This window comes from Salvelinus namaycush, chromosome 18 (assembly GCF_016432855.1).
Source record: "Salvelinus namaycush isolate Seneca chromosome 18, SaNama_1.0, whole genome shotgun sequence".
NCBI lineage: Eukaryota > Metazoa > Chordata > Actinopteri > Salmoniformes > Salmonidae > Salvelinus > Salvelinus namaycush.
Window position 1 is genome coordinate 39,283,777 of NC_052324.1, and position 22,234 is coordinate 39,306,010.

The window sequence follows — 22,234 nt, forward strand, 5'->3', positions numbered from 1 at the left end:
TGTATGTATATTATATAGTGTATATTATATAATGTAAATTATATAGTGTATACTATAGTGTATTTTATATAGTGTATTTTATATAGTACATATTATATAGTACATATTATATAGTACATATTATATAGTGTATAATACAGTGTATATTATAGTGTATATTATATAGTGTATATTATATAGTGTATATTACATAGTGTATATTATATAATGTATATTATATAGTGTATATTATAGTGCATAAATTATAGTGTATATTATATAGTGTATAGTATATTGTATATTATATAGTGTAAATTACATTGTATATTATAGTGTATATTACATAGTGTATTTTATAGTGTATTTTATATAGCGTATATTATAGTGTATTTTATGGTGTGTATTATACGGTGTATATAATAAAGTGTATATTATAGTGTATATATTATAGTGTATATTATATAGTTTATTATATAGTGTATATTACATAGTGTATATTATATAATGTATATTATATAGTGTATATTATAGTGCATAAATTATAGTGTATATTATATAGTGTATATTATATAATGTATATTATATTGTATATTATATAGTGTAAATTACATTGTATATTATAGTGTATATTACATAGTGTATATTATATAGTGTATATTATAGTGTATATTACATAGTGTATATTATATAGTGTATTTTATATAGCGTATGTAACGCTCGACGTGGTTGGAAGAAGAGGAGGACCAATGCGCAGCGTGGTAAGTGTCCATAATGATATATTTAATAAATCAAACAGAACACTGAACGAAATAACAAAAGTACAAACAACCCGAAACAGTCCCGTATGGTGAAAACACTAACACAGGATACAACCACCCACAAAACACAAATGAAAAAAGTACCTAAATATGGCTCCCAATCAGAGACAACGACTGACACCTGCCTCTGATTGAGAACCATACTAGGCCAAACACATAGAAAATGAACAATAGAACAAAACATAGAAAAACCAACATAGAATGCCCACCCCAACTCACGCTCTGACCAAACTAAAATAAAGACATAAAAAAGGAACTAAGGTCAGAACGTGACAGCGTATATTATAGTGTATTTTACATAGTGTATATTATATAGCGAATCTTATGGTGCGTATTATATAGTGTATATTTTATTGCTTATATTATATAGTGTATATTGTATGTATATTATATAGTGTATATTATATAATGTAAATTATATAGTGTATATTATATAGTGTATATTATAGTGTATATTATACAGTGTATATTATTGTGTATATTACATAGTGTATATTATAGTGGGTATTATAGCGTATATTATACATGGTATATTAAAGTGTATATTATATAGTGTACATTATAAAGTGTATACTATTGTATATATTATTTGTATGTATGATTTTGCCAAACTATCGACTTTTTCCTGGTCAGTTAGTTTTGTAAAACCGCAGGACCTATGTAGTCAACTGTTGCAATTAATTGTGGTTTTATAATACAACATAACGATGGACATTGGAACAGGACAACCATATCTGGCTCAGAATAACATCCCATCCCACAGTCTATACAGTCTACAGGTGGATTCACCCCCATCCCATCCCACAGTCTATACAGTCTACAGGTGGATTCACCCCCATCCCATCCCACAGTCTATACAGTCTACAGGTGGATTCAGCCCCATCCCACAGTCTATATAGTCTACAGGTGGATTCAGCCCCATCCCACAGTCTATACAGTCTACAGGTGGATTCACCCCCATCCCATCCCACAGTCTATACAGTCTACAGGTGGATTCAGCCCCATCCCACAGTCTATATAGTCTACAGGTGGATTCAGCCCCATCCCACAGTCTATACAGTCTACAGGTGGATTCAGCCCCATCCCATCCCACAGTCTATACAGTCTACAGGTGGATTCAGTCCCATCCCACAGTCTATACAGTCTACAGATGGATTCAGCCCCATCCCACAGTCTATACAGTCTACAGATGGATTCAGCCCCATCCCACAGTCTATACAGTCTACAGGTGGATTCAGCCCCATCCCACAGTCTATACAGTCTACAGGTGGATTCAGCCCCATCCCACAGTCTATACAGTCTACAGGTGGATTCAGCCCCATCCCATCCCACAGTCTATACAGTCTACAGGTGGATTCAGTCCCATCCCACAGTCTATACAGTCTACAGATGGATTCAGCCCCATCCCACAGTCTATACAGTCTACAGATGGATTCAGCCCCATCCCACAGTCTATACAGTCTACAGGTGGATTCAGCCCCATCCCACAGTCTATACAGTCTACAGGTGGATTCAGCCCCATCCCACAGTCTATACAGTCTACAGGTGGATTCAGCCCTATCCCATCCCACAGTCTATACAGTCTACAGGTGGATTCAGCCCCATCCCACAGTCTATACAGTCTACAGGTGGATTCAGCCCCATCCCACAGTCTATACAGTCTACAGGTGGATTCAGCCCCATCCCATCCCACAGTCTATATGGTCCACAGGTGGATTCAGTCCCATCCCACAGTCTATACAGTCTACAGGTGGATTCAGCCCCATCCCACAGTCTATATAGTCTACAGGTGGATTCAGCCCCATCCCATCCCACAGTCTATATAGTCCACAGGTGGATTCAGTCCCATCCCACAGTCTACAGCTCCATCCCACAGTCTATATAGTCTACAGATGGATTCAGTCCCATCCCACAGTCTATATAGTCTACAGGTGGATTCAGCCCCATCCCACAGTCTATATAGTCTACAGGTGGATTCAGCCCCATCCCATCCCACAGTCTATATAGTCCACAGGTGGATTCAGTCCCATCCCACAGTCTATATAGTCTACAGGTGGATTCAGCCCCATCCCATCCCACAGTCTATATAGTCCACAGGTGGATTCAGTCCCATCCCACAGTCTACAGCTCCATCCCACAGTCTATATAGTCTACAGATGGATTCAGTCCCATCCCACAGTCTATATAGTCTACAGGTGGATTCAGCCCCATCCCATCCCACAGTCTATATAGTCTACAGATGTATTCAGCCCCATCCCATCCCACAGTCTATATAGTCTACAGGTGGATTCAGTCCCATCCCACAATCTATATAGTCCACAGGTGGATTCAGCCCCATCCCATCCCACAGTCTATATAGTCTACAGGTGGATTCAGCCCCATCCCATCCCACAGTCTATATAGTCTACAGGTGGATTCAGCCCCATCCCATCCCACAGTCTATATAGTCTACAGGTGGATTCAGCCCCATCCCATCCCACAGTCTATATAGTCCACAGGTGGATTCAGCCCATGCGTCCTCCGAAGCACAACCCAACCAAGCAGCACTGCTTCTTAACACAGCACGCATCCAACCCGGAAGCCAGCCGCACCAATGCGTCGGAGGAAACACCGTGCACCTGGCTACCTTGGTTAGCGCGCACTGCGCCCGGCCCGCCACAGGAGTCGCTGGTGCGCGATGAGACATGGATATCCCTACCGGCCAAACCCTCCCTAACCCGGACGACGCTAGGCCAATTGTGCGTCGCCCCACGGACCTCCCGGTCGCGGCCGGCTGCGACAGAGCCTGGGCGCGAACCCAGAGACTCTGGTGGCGCAGCTAGCGCCGCGATGTAGTGCCCTAGACCACTGCGCCACCCGGGAGGCCTGGTCTATATATTCTTAAGGTAGATTTAAATACTGTAACTGTAAATCACATACGAACAACTGTAGTCATGTATCTCAAGTCTGTCAAATGTATTTAAATCCACCTTAAAAACCTCTTAGATGTAAAGTCCTCTGTTTAAGGTTCTGGTTCCGACCGACATTTTCCACCGTAGTTTAAAATGGCTTGCATTGAACCGTAACCCTGGTTCCCACGGACACAGTCGTATATTTTCTGAGCCTGTGTGATGTAGGATGTGAAATCTGAAACCACTTGAAGCTGGGAAGTCCCTCCTACCGTTTTAGTCGCACTTCCGACTGTCCATCAACTCCTGGCGGAACCCTCCCACCGACAAAGCACATGACAGCAATCCATATATCGCAGTGCAGCAGGAGCACATTCAGAGATCGATTTATATCCATTATAAACTCAAAAATAATTAATAGATTTTAAACCAAAAAAACACTTTCAATATTATTATGATTCGTTAATTCTAACGAGTTCAGGAAGCCAAACTAGAGCTCTGCGAGACTTTCACAGCGGCGAAGACGTTTTGATCAAGAGAGACATTTAGAAAAATTCACATTTTCCTCTAATACTAAACACACAAATACGTATTTTACAGTTATAAGGAGGGTGAAATCTTACAGTGAGTCGTTTTATAATTTGATTATATTATATTTAGCAAGCATATAAGTCATTCCAAGCCTTATTCATCCAGTGTTGTTGAACAGGAAGTGCATCATATTAAATATGACATATTTTTTATATTTTTTTTATCATATTTGTACTGTTTACTTGAGCATGTGTCCTCAAAATTGATTAGACCTCAGAAACATATAACACAAAATGACAGGCAAGGTGCTATTTGAACCTTTGTTGAAGTATGTTGTCAGAAGTGCTGTCTTGGTTAAAAGACAGACGACACTCTGCTCTCACAGTTGAACACAACATTCAGTCTGGTTTAAGCGGGCGAACGTGTCACTTCTCTCTGGCTCATTCTTGACTGTAAGATATATGATTGGTCTGGTCTGGAGGAAGCTTGTTGACAAGAAAGACATGACCGCCGTTTGCGTAGGAATGACAACACCTGTTGGGGTAGAGGAAATCAACACAGGATGTCCATTTTGATGTGACCATTTTTGTGCCCAGTGGAATAACTGAGTCATTCAGAAGAAAGCAATTCAGATCAACAAAAGTCTAAATAAACACGGACTCTGTTAAAGTTATGAGCTCAGTATGTTCGTATGCTATTCAAGCATACTGCAAGATACTGTAGCTGCTCTACACAGTTGTGTTGCACATCATTCTACACATAAGACTGTATAATTAAGCAATAAGCCCCTTGGAGGTGTTGGTATATGACCTTATATACCACGGCTAAGGGCTGTTCTTATGCACAACGCAACCTGGATGGACACAGCCATTAGCCGTTTACCACAAACCCCCGAGGTGCCTTATTGCTATTATAAACTGGTTACCAACGTAACCTGTGGTATACGCTCTGATATACCACGGCTGTCAGCCAATCAGCATTCAGGGCTGGAACCACGCAGTTTCTAATATATGACGATCATATTATGGGATATGACCAATAGTAACTGTTAAAAGGGATTCCAGCGGACATCGAGCAGCACTTGATAGGGCACCTTTTGCAGCATAGATATATTAAAACACGTGTTAGAACAGTATGCATACAATATTTCATAGAGCTCAATCCTTCCGTGGTTACTACTGCTGTAGATCAGGGAAATAGACAGCTAAGCAGATATTTTGATGAAGCAGTTTATGAAAAGATCAGATTCATATTTAACAGCATATGAAAATATAGACTTTTAATGTTAAAGCGAATGAAAATATGCCCCCTTATCTCCAGTAACTGTTAGGCTGCTGATGATTTAGTTAGTGATACAGTCTGTGTGTGAGCATGTGTCTGTGTGTGTGTGTGTGTGTGTGTGTGTGTGTGTGTGTGTGTGTGTGTGTGTGTGTGTGTGTGTGTGTGTGTGTGTGCGAGCATGTGTCTGTGTGTCCACAGAAGGCACCAAAACTTTCACAGGAACTGGAAGCAAAGTGATACAGGCTGTTGATAAAACCACAGCTTGTACTATAGATCGTTTGCAGACGTAAGTTACTGTGTGACAGTACTCATATCACTCAGTGTTAGAGAATTACAGTCTCTCTCTCACACACACACACACACACACACACACACACACACACACACACACACACACACACACACACACACACACACACACACACACACACACACACACACACACACACACACACACACACACACAGTCTTGTACAGCTAACCTTGTGAGGACACACAATTCAGTCCCATTCAAAATCCTATTTTCCCTAACCCGTACTCTTACCCTAACCCTAAACATAACTATTATCCCTAAACATAACTCCTAACCCCAACCCCAACACTAACCTTAACCCTAGCTCCTAAACCCTAAAACTAACCCTAACCCGTACTCTTACCCTAACCTTAACCCTAACCCTTAACCCTAAACCTAACTCGTAACCCTAACCCGTACTCTTACCCTAACCCAAAAACCTAACATTAACCCTAAAACTAACCCTAGCTCCTAACCCTTAACATAATTCTAACCCTAACACTAATTCTAACCTTAACCCTAAACCCCCTAGAAATAGCATTTGACCTTGTGGGGACTAACAAAATGTTGGTCAAATTTGGTCCAATTTTGTTTGTTTACTATTCTTGTGGGGACTTCTGGTCCTCACAAGGATAGTTAAACACGTCCACATGCACGCACACATGCACACACACACACACACACACATACACACACACACAGCAGGCATCTCGTCACAGCATGCAAATGTTGTGAAAACAGAAGGTGTAGAAGCACATATTTTTACTAAATGGAAAACCTATTTTTTTGGGGCGTTGTGGTCCTTGGGAGTATTTTGTGTGTATGTGTGTGTGTGTGTGGTGCCTCCGGTGTTAAGCTTTACAAGGGGAGAGAGGCTGGTCACTGTCCACTATCTCTGTCCACATACAGCATTTAATCACATTCCCTGTCGGCCCGTATAAATCTGTACAGACCCAATTAAACATAGCCCTTAGCACCCTCATACTCAAATAGTATCAGGCCATGTCTTCGCTATATAGCAGAGGAACAGCCGAGTAAACATGGGAGAGCTCCAGTTTCCAGTTGAAGGTTTAATAATGAATCGAACACATGACAATCACTGTGACATCACAATGGGTAATTGTAGTCACATAAAAAAAAAGGTGATTGTAGTAGGAATTTGTGATAAATAAATGAAAAAAAAGATTTAATGTATAAAAACGACGAAACAAACCAATACAGTGTACATAACATATGCAACCCATGAATGAATATAGCACAGAGACAAAACCAACGTTTGGAGAACAGTTGTTATCCTTGGTATGTACTGCAACTAAAGCCCGTAGTACAGCCCTGTCCTGAAGTGCTATGATAATACAGGAAATGCAGACATGAGGACAGACAATCTACAATTAAACCACGGATAAACATCATTTTAATATTTTGGAAAATAAGAAAAATACTGCATGATTGCATTGAATAATGTGCTTATCGTTGACTACTTAAATTATTCGGGTACAACTACCAGAGGTGATTTTAAAATCGCAAAATGTAATTATTAAACATCCTGATATAAATTATATCAAATTACACAGTCTAACACATACTTTAACAGTTGCATTTTTATTAGCTGTTTGTTTTCTAAAAATGTTCATTCTAAAAATATGCAGAATTTACAGCCTTCCATATGTGAAATAAAAACTATGATATAATTGGGTTTTAAAATGTTTATATTAAAATTATTTTATTCAAACCAACTTTTAGCTTATGCTGAAAAAAAAGAGGGATTTTGGGCATCTCGCAATTGAATTGCACAAAACAAAATTAAAAAGTGCCAAAAAATTACAAATAAATATATTTTTAAGTAAAGGCATATTTGGCAAAGGGCACTGTCATATTAAAATATCAATACTATAAATATGTTTTATTTATAAAGAGTAAAAACTGTGTTCTCGCCGTGGAACATTTGGAGATGGCAGAGGGGAAAGAGAGGGAACCGAAAGCCAATGTGAAGTGTTGTTAGGATGGAGAGCTGTGTTTGGCCTGGTATGTAAATAACTAACTAGTATGGGTTAATAGCAGCTCTGTGCTCTCAGATGTAACATAACAAGAAATTATAAAAACTGTTAAATATCCTCTTCTACAGTTCATTTAAACGAAGCTGATTATCTTACTAAAATGTTGTGCAGAAGATCAGACAAGAGACTAAAATGTGTATGAAAAATAATATCACGGTTTGCTAAGGATTGTATCTGACCATCAGTGTCATTCCTGTCCCTTCCTGTCCACCCAGATAACAAAACAAAGGAATAATTAAGTCAGAGACGACGTTGTGCGCGCCCAACCCGTCTCGTGCACACGCATGCCCACCAAATGTGTAAATCCTGGCCCATTCCCCCTGAAACTTGATGGTTGTTGAACTTATTTTTAGTGTCATTTGATAAGCTTCCCTGGTTGCACAGAGACATCCCACTGACCCAGCCACTGGTCATTGTCTATACTGGTTCCCATCAAAACCGGGCGCGCTTTGTCAGGTTTCGACTCGAATATCCATTTTGCATCTGAAGTACTGTATCCAAAGTGACTGGATCTTTGGAGCCTTTTCTATTCAGCTGCTGCCTTTCCTCCCCCACAGTGCTCCTCTCTCGCTGACATCATTTTGGGATTGGTGTCATGACAGCGCTCTTGAGAAATCTACAACAAATATATATATACATATATAACTACCGCTTTTTTTTTTTGGTGGTGGGGTCGACACGTGCGAGGCTTGGTAACGTAATTTCTGCAAATGAACAATACTTATCCGTCCGTCGCATCCGTTGCCTTGGTTTTGCGTTTGGGTTTCGGACAGCCAGGGTGCACCAAACCGTCGCCAAGGAGACAGGATGGGATGGCCTCTTTCTCTCCAAATAATGCACGTACAGTTGTAGGTCATTCAATGTCAAAAGGCTTAAAAAAAAAAGACGATCAAATCTTCACAGGCTGCTGCTTGCTGTTCTCTTTAATTATTTTAATTAAACTTTGATATTCTGCTGCCGAAGCTAAAGGGCTGAGACTGGAGAGAGGCAGGGAGGCCCTTGGAGAATTGGAGACAGAGGGGGACGGGTAGCAGTGAAGTGGGAGACAGCTGTATGTATATCTTAAAACTCTTCAACTGACTGACTGGCAGGTTTATGGGTTGTGATGTTGTACGCCTTAGTGAGCATACAGCAGATTGCATCAAAACATTGGGGAAACACAGCCAAGCACCATGTCAGGGGCTTTAGGCGTCCATCCCTCAAAAGTAGTCAGAGTGGAGAGTTGTGGTGGTCTGGTCAGAGGGGCTGTCCTGTTCTGGCCTGGCCCGCGGTGGGATAACGCTCTAGTAACTCCCCTTGTCCCCAGTGCATAATGAAAGAAAGGTGTCTTCACAAAACTAAAGGGCAATGTCTTAGCTACTGCTTCCAATACCTTAGGGCGTCCTGGCTGTCCACAGTTTGTCATGCGTGTGCACTTCTCAGTGTTAAAATGACAGGATCTGCAGTCAAAGGGGGTCCCGCCGGGCATCTTTCAACGATAGTGGAGGGAGAGAAGTTGGAGAGGCTTTGTGACGAGATGTTGCCAAGAGGCGATGGACTTGTGCACTGTGTGTCGAGGCCCTCTGGGAGTATTGCTACTGCCATGCTAACGGCACAGCCTCGCCCGTTCTCTCTCGCTCTGCATGTTTCTTTTTTTAAGATAGCTTCCGTCTGTGTCCATGAAATGAGGTTTTCCACAGAAGGCGCAATATGGTCAGAATATGTTAAGCTTTTAGAGCGCACAAAAAAAGCTAACCAGATCCGATTGGCCACGTTTCGTGCCGCACTGTTTATTTGCTTTGGCCTCTTGTGAAGTTAAAAAAAGGACAAGTTAAAAAAAATATAAAGTTATATCCCTGTTATGGAAGGATGGAAATATGAAAATGTTCTTATAAGTAAGATGCTTTTGGATATGACAGGAGACATCATGGAGAAAGAGATTCCACTTTGAGCACAATACTGAGAGAAGCTAATGAATAGTGGTTTTGGACACTTATAGTCTTCTGGATATTAAGTCTTCAAACACATATTTGAATGTTGAAGACGTTCTCCTTTGTGTTCGTCTTCTAACGGTTCTGCACACGGTTGAAATTAATACATCTCCCCTGAAAAGAGAGAGAATAATACATTGTATTAGTCTTGGATCAATAACATCCCTCCAAACATTCCCATACATTCATCACTATTGAAAAAAGTTATTTATAAATTAAATCATTGTAATATTTGTTTCAGTTAATATTATTCAAAATTAAATTGTAATATTTTTCCCAAAAAATGGCAAATACTTTTACAGTAAATCTAATTATTGTAGCATAGCAACACAGTTAAATACTTTTACAGTAAATCTAATTACTGTAGCATAGCAACACAGTTAAATATTTTTAAAGTAAATCTAATTACTGTAGCATAGCAACACAGTTAAATATTTTTAAAGTAAATCTAATTATTGTAGCATAGCAACACAGTTAAATACTTTTAAAGTAAATCTAATTACTGTAGCATAGCAACACAGTTAAATACTTTTACAGTAAATCTAATTACTGTAGCATAGCAACACAGTTAAATACTTGTAAAGTAAATCTAATTACTGTAGCATAGCAACACAGTTAAATACTTTTAAAGTAAATCTAATTACTGTAGCATAGCAACACAGTTAAATACTTTTAAAGTAAATCTAATTACTTTAGCATAGCAACACAGTTAAATATTAATAAAGTAAATCTAATTACTGTAGCATAGCAACACAGTTAAATATTAATAAAGTAAATCTAATTACTGTAGCATAGCAACACAGTTAAATACTTTTAAAGTAAATCTAATTACTGTAGCATAGCAACACAGTTAAATACTTTTAAAGTAAATCTAATTACTGTAGCATAGCAACACGGTTAAATATTTCATATGTTGATACATTTCCAGGTCTACAACACATTTGTAGATTTTTCTGCTACAAATTTAAAAATGTATACAATTAAAGACTTTCATCAGAAACTTAATTTTTATATTTTTTAAATGTAAAATGTATAATAAATATAATGTTAAAATGTACTAAATCAAATTCACTGGAAACTTTTATAATTTCACCTATCAATAACATTACAAATGCTAAAAAATCTTACATTGATATCTATGTTTAGAAGAATTGCCTACGCTCATACTATGTCAAATATTCAAGTGATAGATAGTGTACTGTACACGTAAATGACATCTTGTTCCACATTGCAAAACTGTTGTAACAGAATGCATCTATGCACAACATGAGGACTCACTCTCACAAGTCTTCCTCTATTTATTACCATGGTGTTATTGCTTTACAGCACACTCCACCAACATGGCCACCACTACAACAACATCTCAATGTAGACCCCTGACGGTGGTGGTCTCATCCCACTCACCAGGGTCCTGTATAGGGCAGCATGGGGTACATGGGGATGGGGGTCAATTATAATTAAAGTCACTCAGTGATTTGAATTTAAATCGTTTGAAATAATAACTTATATTCTTTGAAAATATATTTTTAATAGATAGATGTTCAACTGTAGAAGTGGAATTTCAGTGTACTAAATCAGTTTTCAGTTTTCTTGCACCTTATTTGTGGAACAATTTTCAAAATGTTCTTAAAAGTGATGTTCTGGTGCCTCTCTAGGATGTTTTGGTGCCTCCCTAGGATGTGTTGGTGCCTCTAGGATGTTCTGGTGCCTCTAGGATGTTCTGGTGCCTCTCTAGGATGTTTTGGTGCCTCTCTAGGATGTTTTGGTGCCTCTCTAGGATGTTCTGGTGCCTCTCTAGGATATTCTGGTGCCTCTCTAGGATGTTCTGGTGCCTCTCTAGGATGTTCTGGTGCCTCTAGGATGTTCTGGTGCCTCTCTAGGATGTTCTGGTGCCTCTCTAGGATGTTCTGGTGCCTCTCTAGGATGTTCTGGTGCCTCTCTAGGATGTTCTGGTGCCTCTCTAGGATGTTTTGGTGCCTCTCTATGATGTTTTGGTGCCTCTCTAGGATGTTCTGGTGCCTCTCTAGGGCAATTCAGAAAGCTGATTGAGAACCTTATTAATGAAGAATGAGTTTGTTTTTTTAAGACCGTGTTTCCTTTCTGTATTTATGTTTTGACGTGTGTATTTCTGTAATTTCAGTTGTTCTGAATGACTCCCTGTATGACTTCCTGATAAAAATAAAGGTTAAATAAAATTGGAATTGACCCCAATCCTGTTGTGGACCACAGGAGGCCCAGTTGAGCAGCTGTCTCAGCCAGCCTTACTGCCTTACTGCTGGCAGGGCAAACCGTCCAGTGGTATAGCTCCAGCTCTTACTGGCACCAAGAGGGAGCTCTAGTACAGCTAATATACAGACACCGGCCAAGCCAAGAACACTAGTCCCCTTCCCAACCTGCCACTACCACTGCCACTCTCCCACACCCAGAGACTGAAGCACAACCCTGACACTGTGCCCTGCCCTCCCTCCGTCCCTCTCTCTCTCTCTCTCTCGCTCTCCCTTCCTTTAGTTTTCTCTCTCTCTCTCTCTCCCCCCCCCCCCCCCACACACACACTCACAGAGACAAAAGCACAACCCTGACATATTGGATGCACTAACCGTGTGGATGCCAATGCACTGACTGAGATGATGTGAGCATCCAAAAACTGCATCCAAATATGATCAAAGATCAGAGACCATTGTAGTACTCCTCCACTGGTGAGTCCAACAGACATTATGGTGGTTGTTGAAATGGTTCAGTGTTGCGGGGGGCAGCCACAACAGTTAGCGGGTCCACACACGGGTTGTGCTTGCTAAAATTTGTTTGGACTATAACTGGGCTTTGGACAAAAGAGAGAATTCTCCTTGTTTTCTCTCTTGAAATCGTGTGTGTGTGTGTGTGTGTGTGTGTGTGTGTGTGTGTGTGTGTGTGTGTGTGTGTGTGTGTGTGTGTGTGTGTGTGTGTGTACGCACGCATAGTGTGGACTTTGCGTCGACCCTCTGTGCCTAATCTCACACAGTCAACAAATAAGGCACATCAGATGCTGTTTTGGCCGCAGACACCAGAGCAGCTAAGTTCACTGGATTTTCTGGGGTTTAAAACGAGAGGGGGACTTTGAAAAAGCTGCTTCCCAGCAGGAGCATTATGTCTGGGGGCTGGGGCTCTGGAAGGGCTGGGGCTGGCTAACTGGGGCTCTGGAGGGGCTGGAGCTGGCTAACTGGGGCTCTGGAAGGGCTGGGGCTGGCTAACTGGGGCTCTGGAGGGGCTGGAGCTGGCTAACTGGGGTTCTGGAGGGGCTGGAGCTGCCTAACTGGGGCTCTGGAGGGGCTGGAGCTGGCTAACTGGGGCTCTGGAGGGGCTGGAGCTGGCTAACTGGGGCTGGGGTTAGGGCTGGAGCTGGCTAACTGGGGCTGGGGTTAGGGCTGGAGCTGGCTAACTGGGGCTGGGGTATAGTGCTGGAGCTGGCTAACTTTAGCTGGCTAACTGGAGCTCTGGAGGGGCTGGAGCTGGTTAACTGGGGCTCTGGAGGGGCTGGAGCTGGCTAACTGGGGTTGGGGTTAGGGCTGGAGCTGGCTAACTGGGGCTGGGGTATAGTGCTGGAGCTGGCTAACTTTAGCTGGCTAACTGGGGCTCTGGAGAGGCTGGAGCTGGTTAACTGGGGCTGGGGTATAGTGCTGGAGCTGGCTAACTTTAGCTGGCTAACTGGGGCTGGGGTATAGGGCTAGAGCTGGCTAACTGGAGCTGGCTAACTGGGGCTGGTGTACAGGGCTGGAGCTGGCTAGCTGGGGCTGGTGTACAGGGCTGGAGCTGGCTAACTGTGGCTCTGGAGGGGCTGGAGCTGGCTAACTGGGACTCGGGTATAGTGCTGGAGCTGGCTAACTTTAGCTGGCTAACTGGGGCTCTGGAGGGGCTGGAGCTGGTTAACTGGGGCTCTGGAGGGGCTGGAGCTGGCTAACTGGGGCTGGGGTTAGGGCTGGAGCTGGCTAACTGGGGCTGGGGTATAGTGCTGGAGCTGGCTAACTTTAGCTGGCTAACTGGGGCTCTGGAGGGGCTGGAGCTGGTTAACTGGGGCTGGGGTATAGTGCTGGAGCTGGCTAACTTTAGCTGGCTAACTGGGGCTGGGGTATAGGGCTGGAGCTGGCTAACTGGAGCTGGCTAACTGGGGCTGGTGTACAGGGCTGGAGCTGGCTAACTGGGGCTGGTGTACAGGGCTGGAGCTGTCTAACTGGGGCTCTGGAGGGGCTGGAGCTGGCTAACTGGGACTGGGGTATAGTGCTGGAGCTGGCTAACTTTAGCTGGCTAACTGGGGCTCTGGAGGGGCTGGAGCTGGCTAACTGGAGCTGGCTAACTGGGGCTGGGGTATAGTGCTGGAGCTGGCTAACTGGAGCTGGCTAACTGGGGCTGGGGTAATGTGCTGGAGCTGGCTAACTGGAGCTGGCTAACTGGGGCTGGGGTATAGTGCTGGAGCTGGCTAACTGGAGCTGGCTAACTGGGGCTGGGGGATAGTGCTGGAGCTGGCTAACTGGAGCTGGCTAACTGGGGCTGGGGTATAGGGCTGGAGCTGGCTAACTGGAGCTAGCTAACTGGGGCTGGTGTACAGGGCTGGAGCTGGCTAACTGGGGCTGGGGTATAGGGCTGGAGCTGGCTAACTTTAGCTGGCTAACTGGAGCTGGGATATATTGCTGGAGCTGGCTAACTTTAGCTGGCTAACTGGAGCTGGGGTATAGGGCTGGAGCTGGCTAACTTTAGCTGGCTAACTGGAGCTGGGGTATAGGGCTGGAGCTGGCTAACTTTAGCTGGCTAACTGGAGCTGGGGTATAGTGCTGGAGCTGGCTAACTGGAGCTGGGGTATAGTGCTGGAGCTGGCTAACTTTAGCTGGCTAACTGGAGCTGGGGTATAGGGCTGGAGCTGGCTAACTGGAGCTGGGGTATAGGGCTGGAGCTGGCTAACTTTAGCTGGCTAACTGGAGCTGGGGTATAGGGCTGGAGCTGGCTAACTTTAGCTGGCTAACTGGAGCTGGGGTATAGTGCTGGAGCTGGCTAACTTTAGCTGGCTAACTGGAGCTGGGGAAGAGTGCTGGAGCTGGCTAACTTTAGCTGGTTAACTGGAGCTGGGGTATAGGGCTCGAGCTGGCTAACTGGAGCTAGCTAACTGGGGCTGGTGTACAGGGATGGAGCTGGCTAACTGGAGCTGGCTAACTGGGGCTGGGTTATAGGGCTGGAGCTGGTTAACTGGAGCTGGCTAACAGGAGCTGGCTAATTGGGGCTGGGGTATAGAGCTGGCTAACTGGAGCTGGCTAACTGGAGCTGGCTAATTGGGGCTGGGTTATAGGGCTGGAGCTGGTTAACTGGAGCTGGCTAACAGGAGCTGGCTAATTGGGGCTGGGGTATAGAGCTGGCTAACTGGAGCTGGCTAATTGGGGCTGGACTATAGAGCTGGCTAACTGGAGCTGGCTAATTGGGGCTGGGGTATAGAGCTGGCTAACTGGAGCTGGCTAATTGGGGCTGGGGTATAGAGCTGGCTAACTGGAGCTGGGGCTCTGGAGTGCTGGAGCTGGCTAACTGGGGCTGGTGTACAGGGCTGGAGCTGGCTAACTGGGGCTGGGGTATAGGGCTGGAGCTGGCTAACTGGAGCTGGTTATAGTGCTGGAGCTGGCTAACTGGAGCTGGGGTATAGTGCTGGAGCTGGCTAACTTTAGCTGGCTAATTGGGGCTGGGGTATAGGGCTGGTTAACTGGAGCTGGCTAACTGGGCCTGCATTCCAGCTCCCCTGATCATGTTAACGGTCCACTGAGCTCTGACTTGGCAGTGTGTAATCTACTGTAACTGGGCCAGGTTTCAGAGGCACACACACACACACACACACACACACACACACACACACACACACACACACACACACACACACACACACACACACACACACACACACACAGAGGGAACGAGGGAGAGATGGTGATGGGCACTGCCCACCTGTGTGTGTGTCGCTCGCCAGATTGCAGAGAGCGGGAACAATAGAAAAGTCTACATGTCAGCATGGGATGTCAGAGGAATTTAATCAGACAGATGGATGGACGACTGACTGGATGAAGGAAGGATGGATGAGTAGACGTCAGAGGTGGGGAGGTTGAGAAGTGAAGAGACAAAGGGGTACAGGCAGGGGGTGTTTTCTCTCTCCTTGTAGTAGGAGAGAGAGAAGTAGAGAGAGAGCTGCAAGCTACTGTCTGGTGATAAATAGGTAGCAAATAAAACCCCTCCATTAGGTTTGGACTGAAACACATTGGGAGATATTGAGAAGTTAACTTTCTAAACTTCAGATGTGTCACAGAAACTCGGAGGTGTGGTGTTAGCATAGCGTAGCCGACTGCACTTCGCACTGCAATACAATATGGTTGTGTTCATGTAGAAATACTGTACAATAGAAAACGGTATTCATAGCTGCAAGTTTGAGATACTTACAGTTTTATGATTTTAAGTGTTCTGTCATTTATCTATACAATGAAAAATGCAGTATGAACCACATAGTTGGAAAGAAAGCCAACTGTTTTCTTTCTTTTCGCCTTCTCATTTTGAACACACCCTTTCATCAGACAATGGATGTCATTTGGACAGCACCAAATGTGGAGAAAGATCCTGCCAAAATTACTCACTTCTCAGTTATTCTTGCACCAGTATTTATTTTGAAACCTCGCCTTCCTACAATGACCAAGAGGCAGATGCAATTCTAGAGAGTTTAAGCTAGGTTGTCAGTAAGTATAAGCAAGAAAACTCAACTGCAATCACATTCACAATCTGTAGTATTCCCAATTTGTTCTAAAACAAGTACTGTGTTAAGTAATTCCGAATGGACGAAACAGATGTTTTTGGCAACAAATCTCCAAAAATTTGACCTGACAAGATGTCACCCTGTGTGTACACCTCTTGGTTATCTGCCCATAGCTTTGGCCTGGCGATGTCAAACCATCTTGGTAGAGGTTTTGGAGTCTCTGCTCCACCATGTTGTCTGGAGCTACAGAGGTCTGCAGCCAGACTTCAGAGAACAAGAACATGTTTGTCGATCAGAGTTTGGGCTGGTTCTTGGGCAAGGCTCCAGAAGTCCGTGTTTGTGAGTGATTTTGTATCTCATCTCTCTCTGAACAGCTTGATTCCCCCAACAACACTACAAGGATCTGTCTTACACTGTCCAGTTTCTACAGTTTCTACATGAGGGACTGAGACCAATAAAACTAGGTGCATACGGCATCCGTAATAGGAAATCCCTAGCAAGGACACAGCTGAGGGAGTTTATAATATGGACCGTTGGAACTAGGCCGACTACGACCTTTTCTGGCTCTTATGTTTGAATAAAATAATACATAAAATAAATAATAATAAAACGTCTCAATATAACTTGAATAAAATGTTTTATTTGAAATATGACATAGTAAACAATAATTACGGATTATAAAATATTTGTTTGGAAGGAAATGAGAGACTGTAAAAGCTACAATGTGTCCTTTGGCTTTTAGCCACCACTTATATCTATGAAGTTACAAGACTCAATTAAATGAGCGGCCTATCCAAAACCCTCATATTGAATGAACAGTTATTCTTTCTCTGCAAGGGATCCCAATGGCATTACTGGACCCCCCCCCCAGAGCAAAAACACTTGCAATACCTCTACCATGGACACATTTCAATGTCCCTGTCTGTCAGTGGAGTCACACATCTTGTTCTTTCTTTATCCCCTATCTTCTAGCTACATATTGAACAAATGAAGAAGTTGAAAACGGAGGGAGGCTGGGGGAAAAGCGCAGCTGCAAGGGGATGGCAGCCGTGCCAGAGATTGAACAACACTCCCTCCCGTCCACACTCAAGGCCCTCATCGGTCCACACAGTCCCTCGCCGGCGCACACACACACACACACCGAAACACACGCACGTACACACACACATAGCACTGCCATCTGTCCTGTAGGGAAATTAGAGCCACCAGGGCTACAGCCAACAAAATCAAGCTCACTGACGATCACGCCATTTTGCCTCGTATACAAGCACTAGGTACATGGAAGTAAGTAAACATCAGTGTCTCCGCCACCAATAGGAGAGTGTTACCAGAAACAGATATCTGGAAAGCCCCAAAGGACAATACGGTAGAAAGCCCCAAAGGACAATACGGTAGAAAGCCCCAAAGGACAATACGGTAGAAAGCCCCAAAGGACAATACGGTAGAACGCCCCAAAGGACACTATGGTAGAAAGCCCCAAAGGACAGTACGGTAGAAAGCCCCAAAGGACAACAGGGTAGAAAGCCTCAAAGGCCAATAGGGTAGAAAGCCCCAAATGACAATAGGGTAGAAAGCCCCAAAGGACAATCGAGTAGAAAGCCCCAAAGGACAATCGAGCAGAAAGCCCCAAAGGACATTAGGGTAGAAAGCCCCAAAGGACATTAGGGTTGAAAGCCCCAAAGGACAATTGAGTATAAAGCCCCAAAGAACATTAGATTAGAAAGCCCCAAAGGACATTAGAGTAGAAAGCCCCAAAGGACATTATAGTAGAAAGCCCCAAAGGACATTAGAGTAGAAAGCCCCAAAGGACATTAGAGTAGAAAGCCCCAAAGGACATTAGAGTAGAAAGCCCCAAAGGACATTAGAGTAGAAACCCCCAAAGGATATTATAGTAGAACTGCAACTCCATTTTCACATCCTTTTTTCCCCACCTAATCAAACTGGGAATCCTGTCTAGTCACTGGCAGCTGTGAGGAATCAGTTCAGCTCCCTAATCAAACTGGGAATCCTGTCTAGTCACTGGCAGCTGTGAGGAATCAGTTCAGCTCCCTAATCAAACTGGGAATCCTGTCTAGTCACAGGCAGCTGTGAGGAATCAGTTCAGCTCCCTAATCAAACTGGGAATCCTGTCTAGTCACTGGCAGCTGTGAGGAATCAGTTCAGCTCCCTAATCAAACTGGGAATCGTGTCTAGTCACAGGCAGCTGTGAGGAATCAGTTCAGCTCCCTAATCAAACTGGGAATCCTGTCTAGTCACTGGCAGCTGTGAGGTATCAGTTCAGCTCCCTAATCAAACTGGGAATCCTGTCTAGTCACTGGCAGCTGTGAGGAATCAGTTCAGCTCCCTAATCAAACTGGGAATCCTGTCTAGTCACTGGCAGCTGTGAGGAATCAGTTCAGCTCCCTAATCAAACTGGGAATCCTGTCTAGTCACTGGCAGCTGTGAGGAATCAGTTCAGCTCCCTAATCAAACTGGGAATCCTGTCTAGTCACTGGCAGCTGTGAGGAATCAGTTCAGCTCCCTAATCAAACTGGGAATCCTGTCTAGTCACTGGCAGCTGTGAGGAATCAGTTCAGCTCCCTAATCAAACTGGGAATCCTGTCTAGTCACTGGCAGCTGTGAGGAATCAGTTCAGCTCCCTAATCAAACTGGGAATCCTGTCTAGTCACTGGCAGCTGTGAGGAATCAGTTCAGCTCCCTAATCAAACTGGGAATCCTGTCTAGTCACAGGCAGCTGTGAGGAATCAGTTCAGCTCCCTAATCAAACTGGGAATCCTGTCTAGTCACTGGCAGCTGTGAGGAATCAGTTCAGCTCCCTAATCAAACTGGGAATCCTGTCTAGTCACTGGCAGCTGTGTGGAATCAGTTCAGCTCCCTAATCAAACTGGGAATCCTGTCTAGTCACTGGCAGCTGTGAGGAATCAGTTCAGCTCCCTAATCAAACTGGGAATCCTGTCTAGTCACCGGCAGCTGTGAGGAATCAGTTCAGCTCCCTAATCAAACTGGGAATCCTGTCAAGTCACAGGCAGCTGTGAGGAATCAGTTCAGCTCCCTAATCAAACTGGGAATCCTGTCTAGTCACTGGCAGCTGTGAGGAATCAGTTCAGCTCCCTAATCAAACTGGGAATCCTGTCTAGTCACTGGCAGCTGTGAGGAATCAGTTCAGCTCCCTAATCAAACTGGGAATCCTGTCTAGTCACTGGCAGCTGTGAGGAATCAGTTCAGCTCCCTAATCAAACTGGGAATCCTGTCTAGTCACAGGCAGCTGTGAGGAATCAGTTCAGCTCCCTAATCAAACTGGGAATCCTGTCTAGTCACAGGCAGCTGTGAGGAATCAGTTCAGCTTCCTAATCAAACTGGGAATCCTGTCTAGTCACTGGCAGCTGTGAGGAATCAGTTCAGCTCCCTAATCAAACTGGGAATCCTGTCTAGTCACTGGCAGCTGTGAGGAATCAGTTCAGCTCCCTAATCACAACTGGGAATCCTGTCTAGTCACTGGCAGCTGTGAGGAATCAGTTCAGCTCCCTAATCAAACTGGGAATCCTGTCTAGTCACTGGCAGCTGTGAGGAATCAGTTCAGCTCCCTAATCAAACTGGGAATCGTGTCTAGTCACAGGCAGCTGTGAGGAATCAGTTCAGCTCCCTAATCAAACTGGGAATCCTGTCTAGTCACAGGCAGCTGTGAGGAATCAGTTCAGCTCCCTAATCAAACTGGGAATCCTGTCTAGTCCCTGGCAGCTGTGAGGTATCAGTTCAGCTCCCTAATCAAACTGGGAATCCTGTCTAGTCACTGGCAGCTGTGAGGAATCAGTTCAGCTCCCTAATCAAACTGGGAATCCTGTCTAGTCACTGGCAGCTGTGAGGAATCAGTTCAGCTCCCTAATCAAACTGGGAATCCTGTCTAGTCACTGGCAGCTGTGAGGAATCAGTTCAGCTCCCTAATCAAACTGGGAATCCTGTCTAGTCACTGGCAGCTGTGAGGAATCAGTTCAGCTCCCTAATCAAACTGGGAATCCTGTCTAGTCACTGGCAGCTGTGAGGAATCAGTTCAGCTCCCTAATCAAACTGGGAATCCTGTCTAGTCACTGGCAGCTGTGAGGAATCAGTTCAGCTCCCTAATCAAACTGGGAATCCTGTCTAGTCACTGGCAGCTGTGAGGAATCAGTTCAGCTCCCTAATCACAACTGGGAATCCTGTCTAGTCACTGGCAGCTGTGAGGAATCAGTTCAGCTCCCTAATCAAACTGGGAATCCTGTCTAGTCACTGGCAGCTGTGAGGAATCAGTTCAGCTCCCTAATCAAACTGGGAATCCTGTCTAGTCACAGGCAGCTGTGAGGATTCAGTTCAGCTCCCTAATCAAACTGGGAATCCTGTCTAGTCACTGGCAGCTGTGAGGAATCAGTTCAGCTCCCTAATCAAACTGGGAATCCTGTCTAGTCACTGGCAGCTGTGTGGAATCAGTTCAGCTCCCTAATCAAACTGGGAATCCTGTCTAGTCACTGGCAGCTGTGAGGAATCAGTTCAGCTCCCTAATCAAACTGGGAATCCTGTCTAGTCACCGGCAGCTGTGAGGAATCAGTTCAGCTCCCTAATCAAACTGGGAATCCTGTCTAGTCACCGGCAGCTGTGAGGAATCAGTTCAGCTCCCTAATCAAACTGGGAATCCTGTCTAGTCACTGGCAGCTGTGAGGAATCAGTTCAGCTCCCTAATCAAACTGGGAATCCTGTCTAGTCACTGGCAGCTGTGAGGAATCAGTTCAGCTCCCTAATCAAACTGGGAATCCTGTCTAGTCACTGGCAGCTGTGAGGAATCAGTTCAGCTCCCTAATCAAACTGGGAATCCTGTCTAGTCACTGGCAGCTGTGAGGAATCAGTTCAGCTCCCTAATCACAACTGGGAATCCTGTCTAGTCACTGGCAGCTGTGAGGAATCAGTTCAGCTCCCTAATCAAACTGGGAATCCTGTCTAGTCACTGGCAGCTGTGAGGAATCAGTTCAGCTCCCTAATCAAACTGGGAATCCTGTCTAGTCACTGGCAGCTGTGAGGAATCAGTTCAGCTCCCTAATCAAACTGGGAATCCTGTCTAGTCACAGGCAGCTGTGAGGATCAGTTCAGCTCCCTAATCAAACTGGGAATCCTGTCTAGTCACTGGCAGCTGTGAGGAATCAGTTCAGCTCCCTAATCAAACTGGGAATCCTGTCTAGTCACTGGCAGCTGTGATGGAATCAGTTCAGCTCCCTAATCAAACTGGGAATCCTGTCTAGTCACTGGCAGCTGTGAGGAATCAGTTCAGCTCCCTAATCAAACTGGGAATCCTGTCTAGTCACCGGCAGCTGTGAGGAATCAGTTCAGCTCCCTAATCAAACTGGGAATCCTGTCTAAGTCACAGGCAGCTGTGAGGAATCAGTTCAGCTCCCTAATCAAACTGGGAATCCTGTCTAGTCACTGGCAGCTGTGAGGAATCAGTTCAGCTCCCTAATCAAACTGGGAATCCTGTCTAGTCACTGGCAGCTGTGAGGAATCAGTTCAGCTCCCTAATCAAACTGGGAATCCTGTCTAGTCACTGGCAGCTGTGAGGAATCAGTTCAGCTCCCTAATCAAACTGGGAATCCTGTCTAGTCACAGGCAGCTGTGAGGAATCAGTTCAGCTCCCTAATCAAACTGGGAATCCTG

At 44.4% G+C, this 22,234-nt stretch overlaps 1 protein-coding gene across 1 annotated transcript in view; it reads right to left on the reverse strand.

The window, feature by feature from the left end:
• Positions 1–6,839: 6,839 nt before the first annotated feature.
• LOC120063427 (anthrax toxin receptor 2-like) overlaps positions 6,840–22,234 on the reverse strand; it is a 147,005-nt gene continuing 131,610 nt past the window's right edge. The window contains exon 16 of the mRNA XM_039013797.1: positions 6,840–9,930. Coding sequence (XP_038869725.1) covers positions 9,892–9,930 — 39 coding nt within the window. The 3' untranslated portion in view covers positions 6,840–9,891. The remainder of the gene's footprint in view (positions 9,931–22,234) is intronic.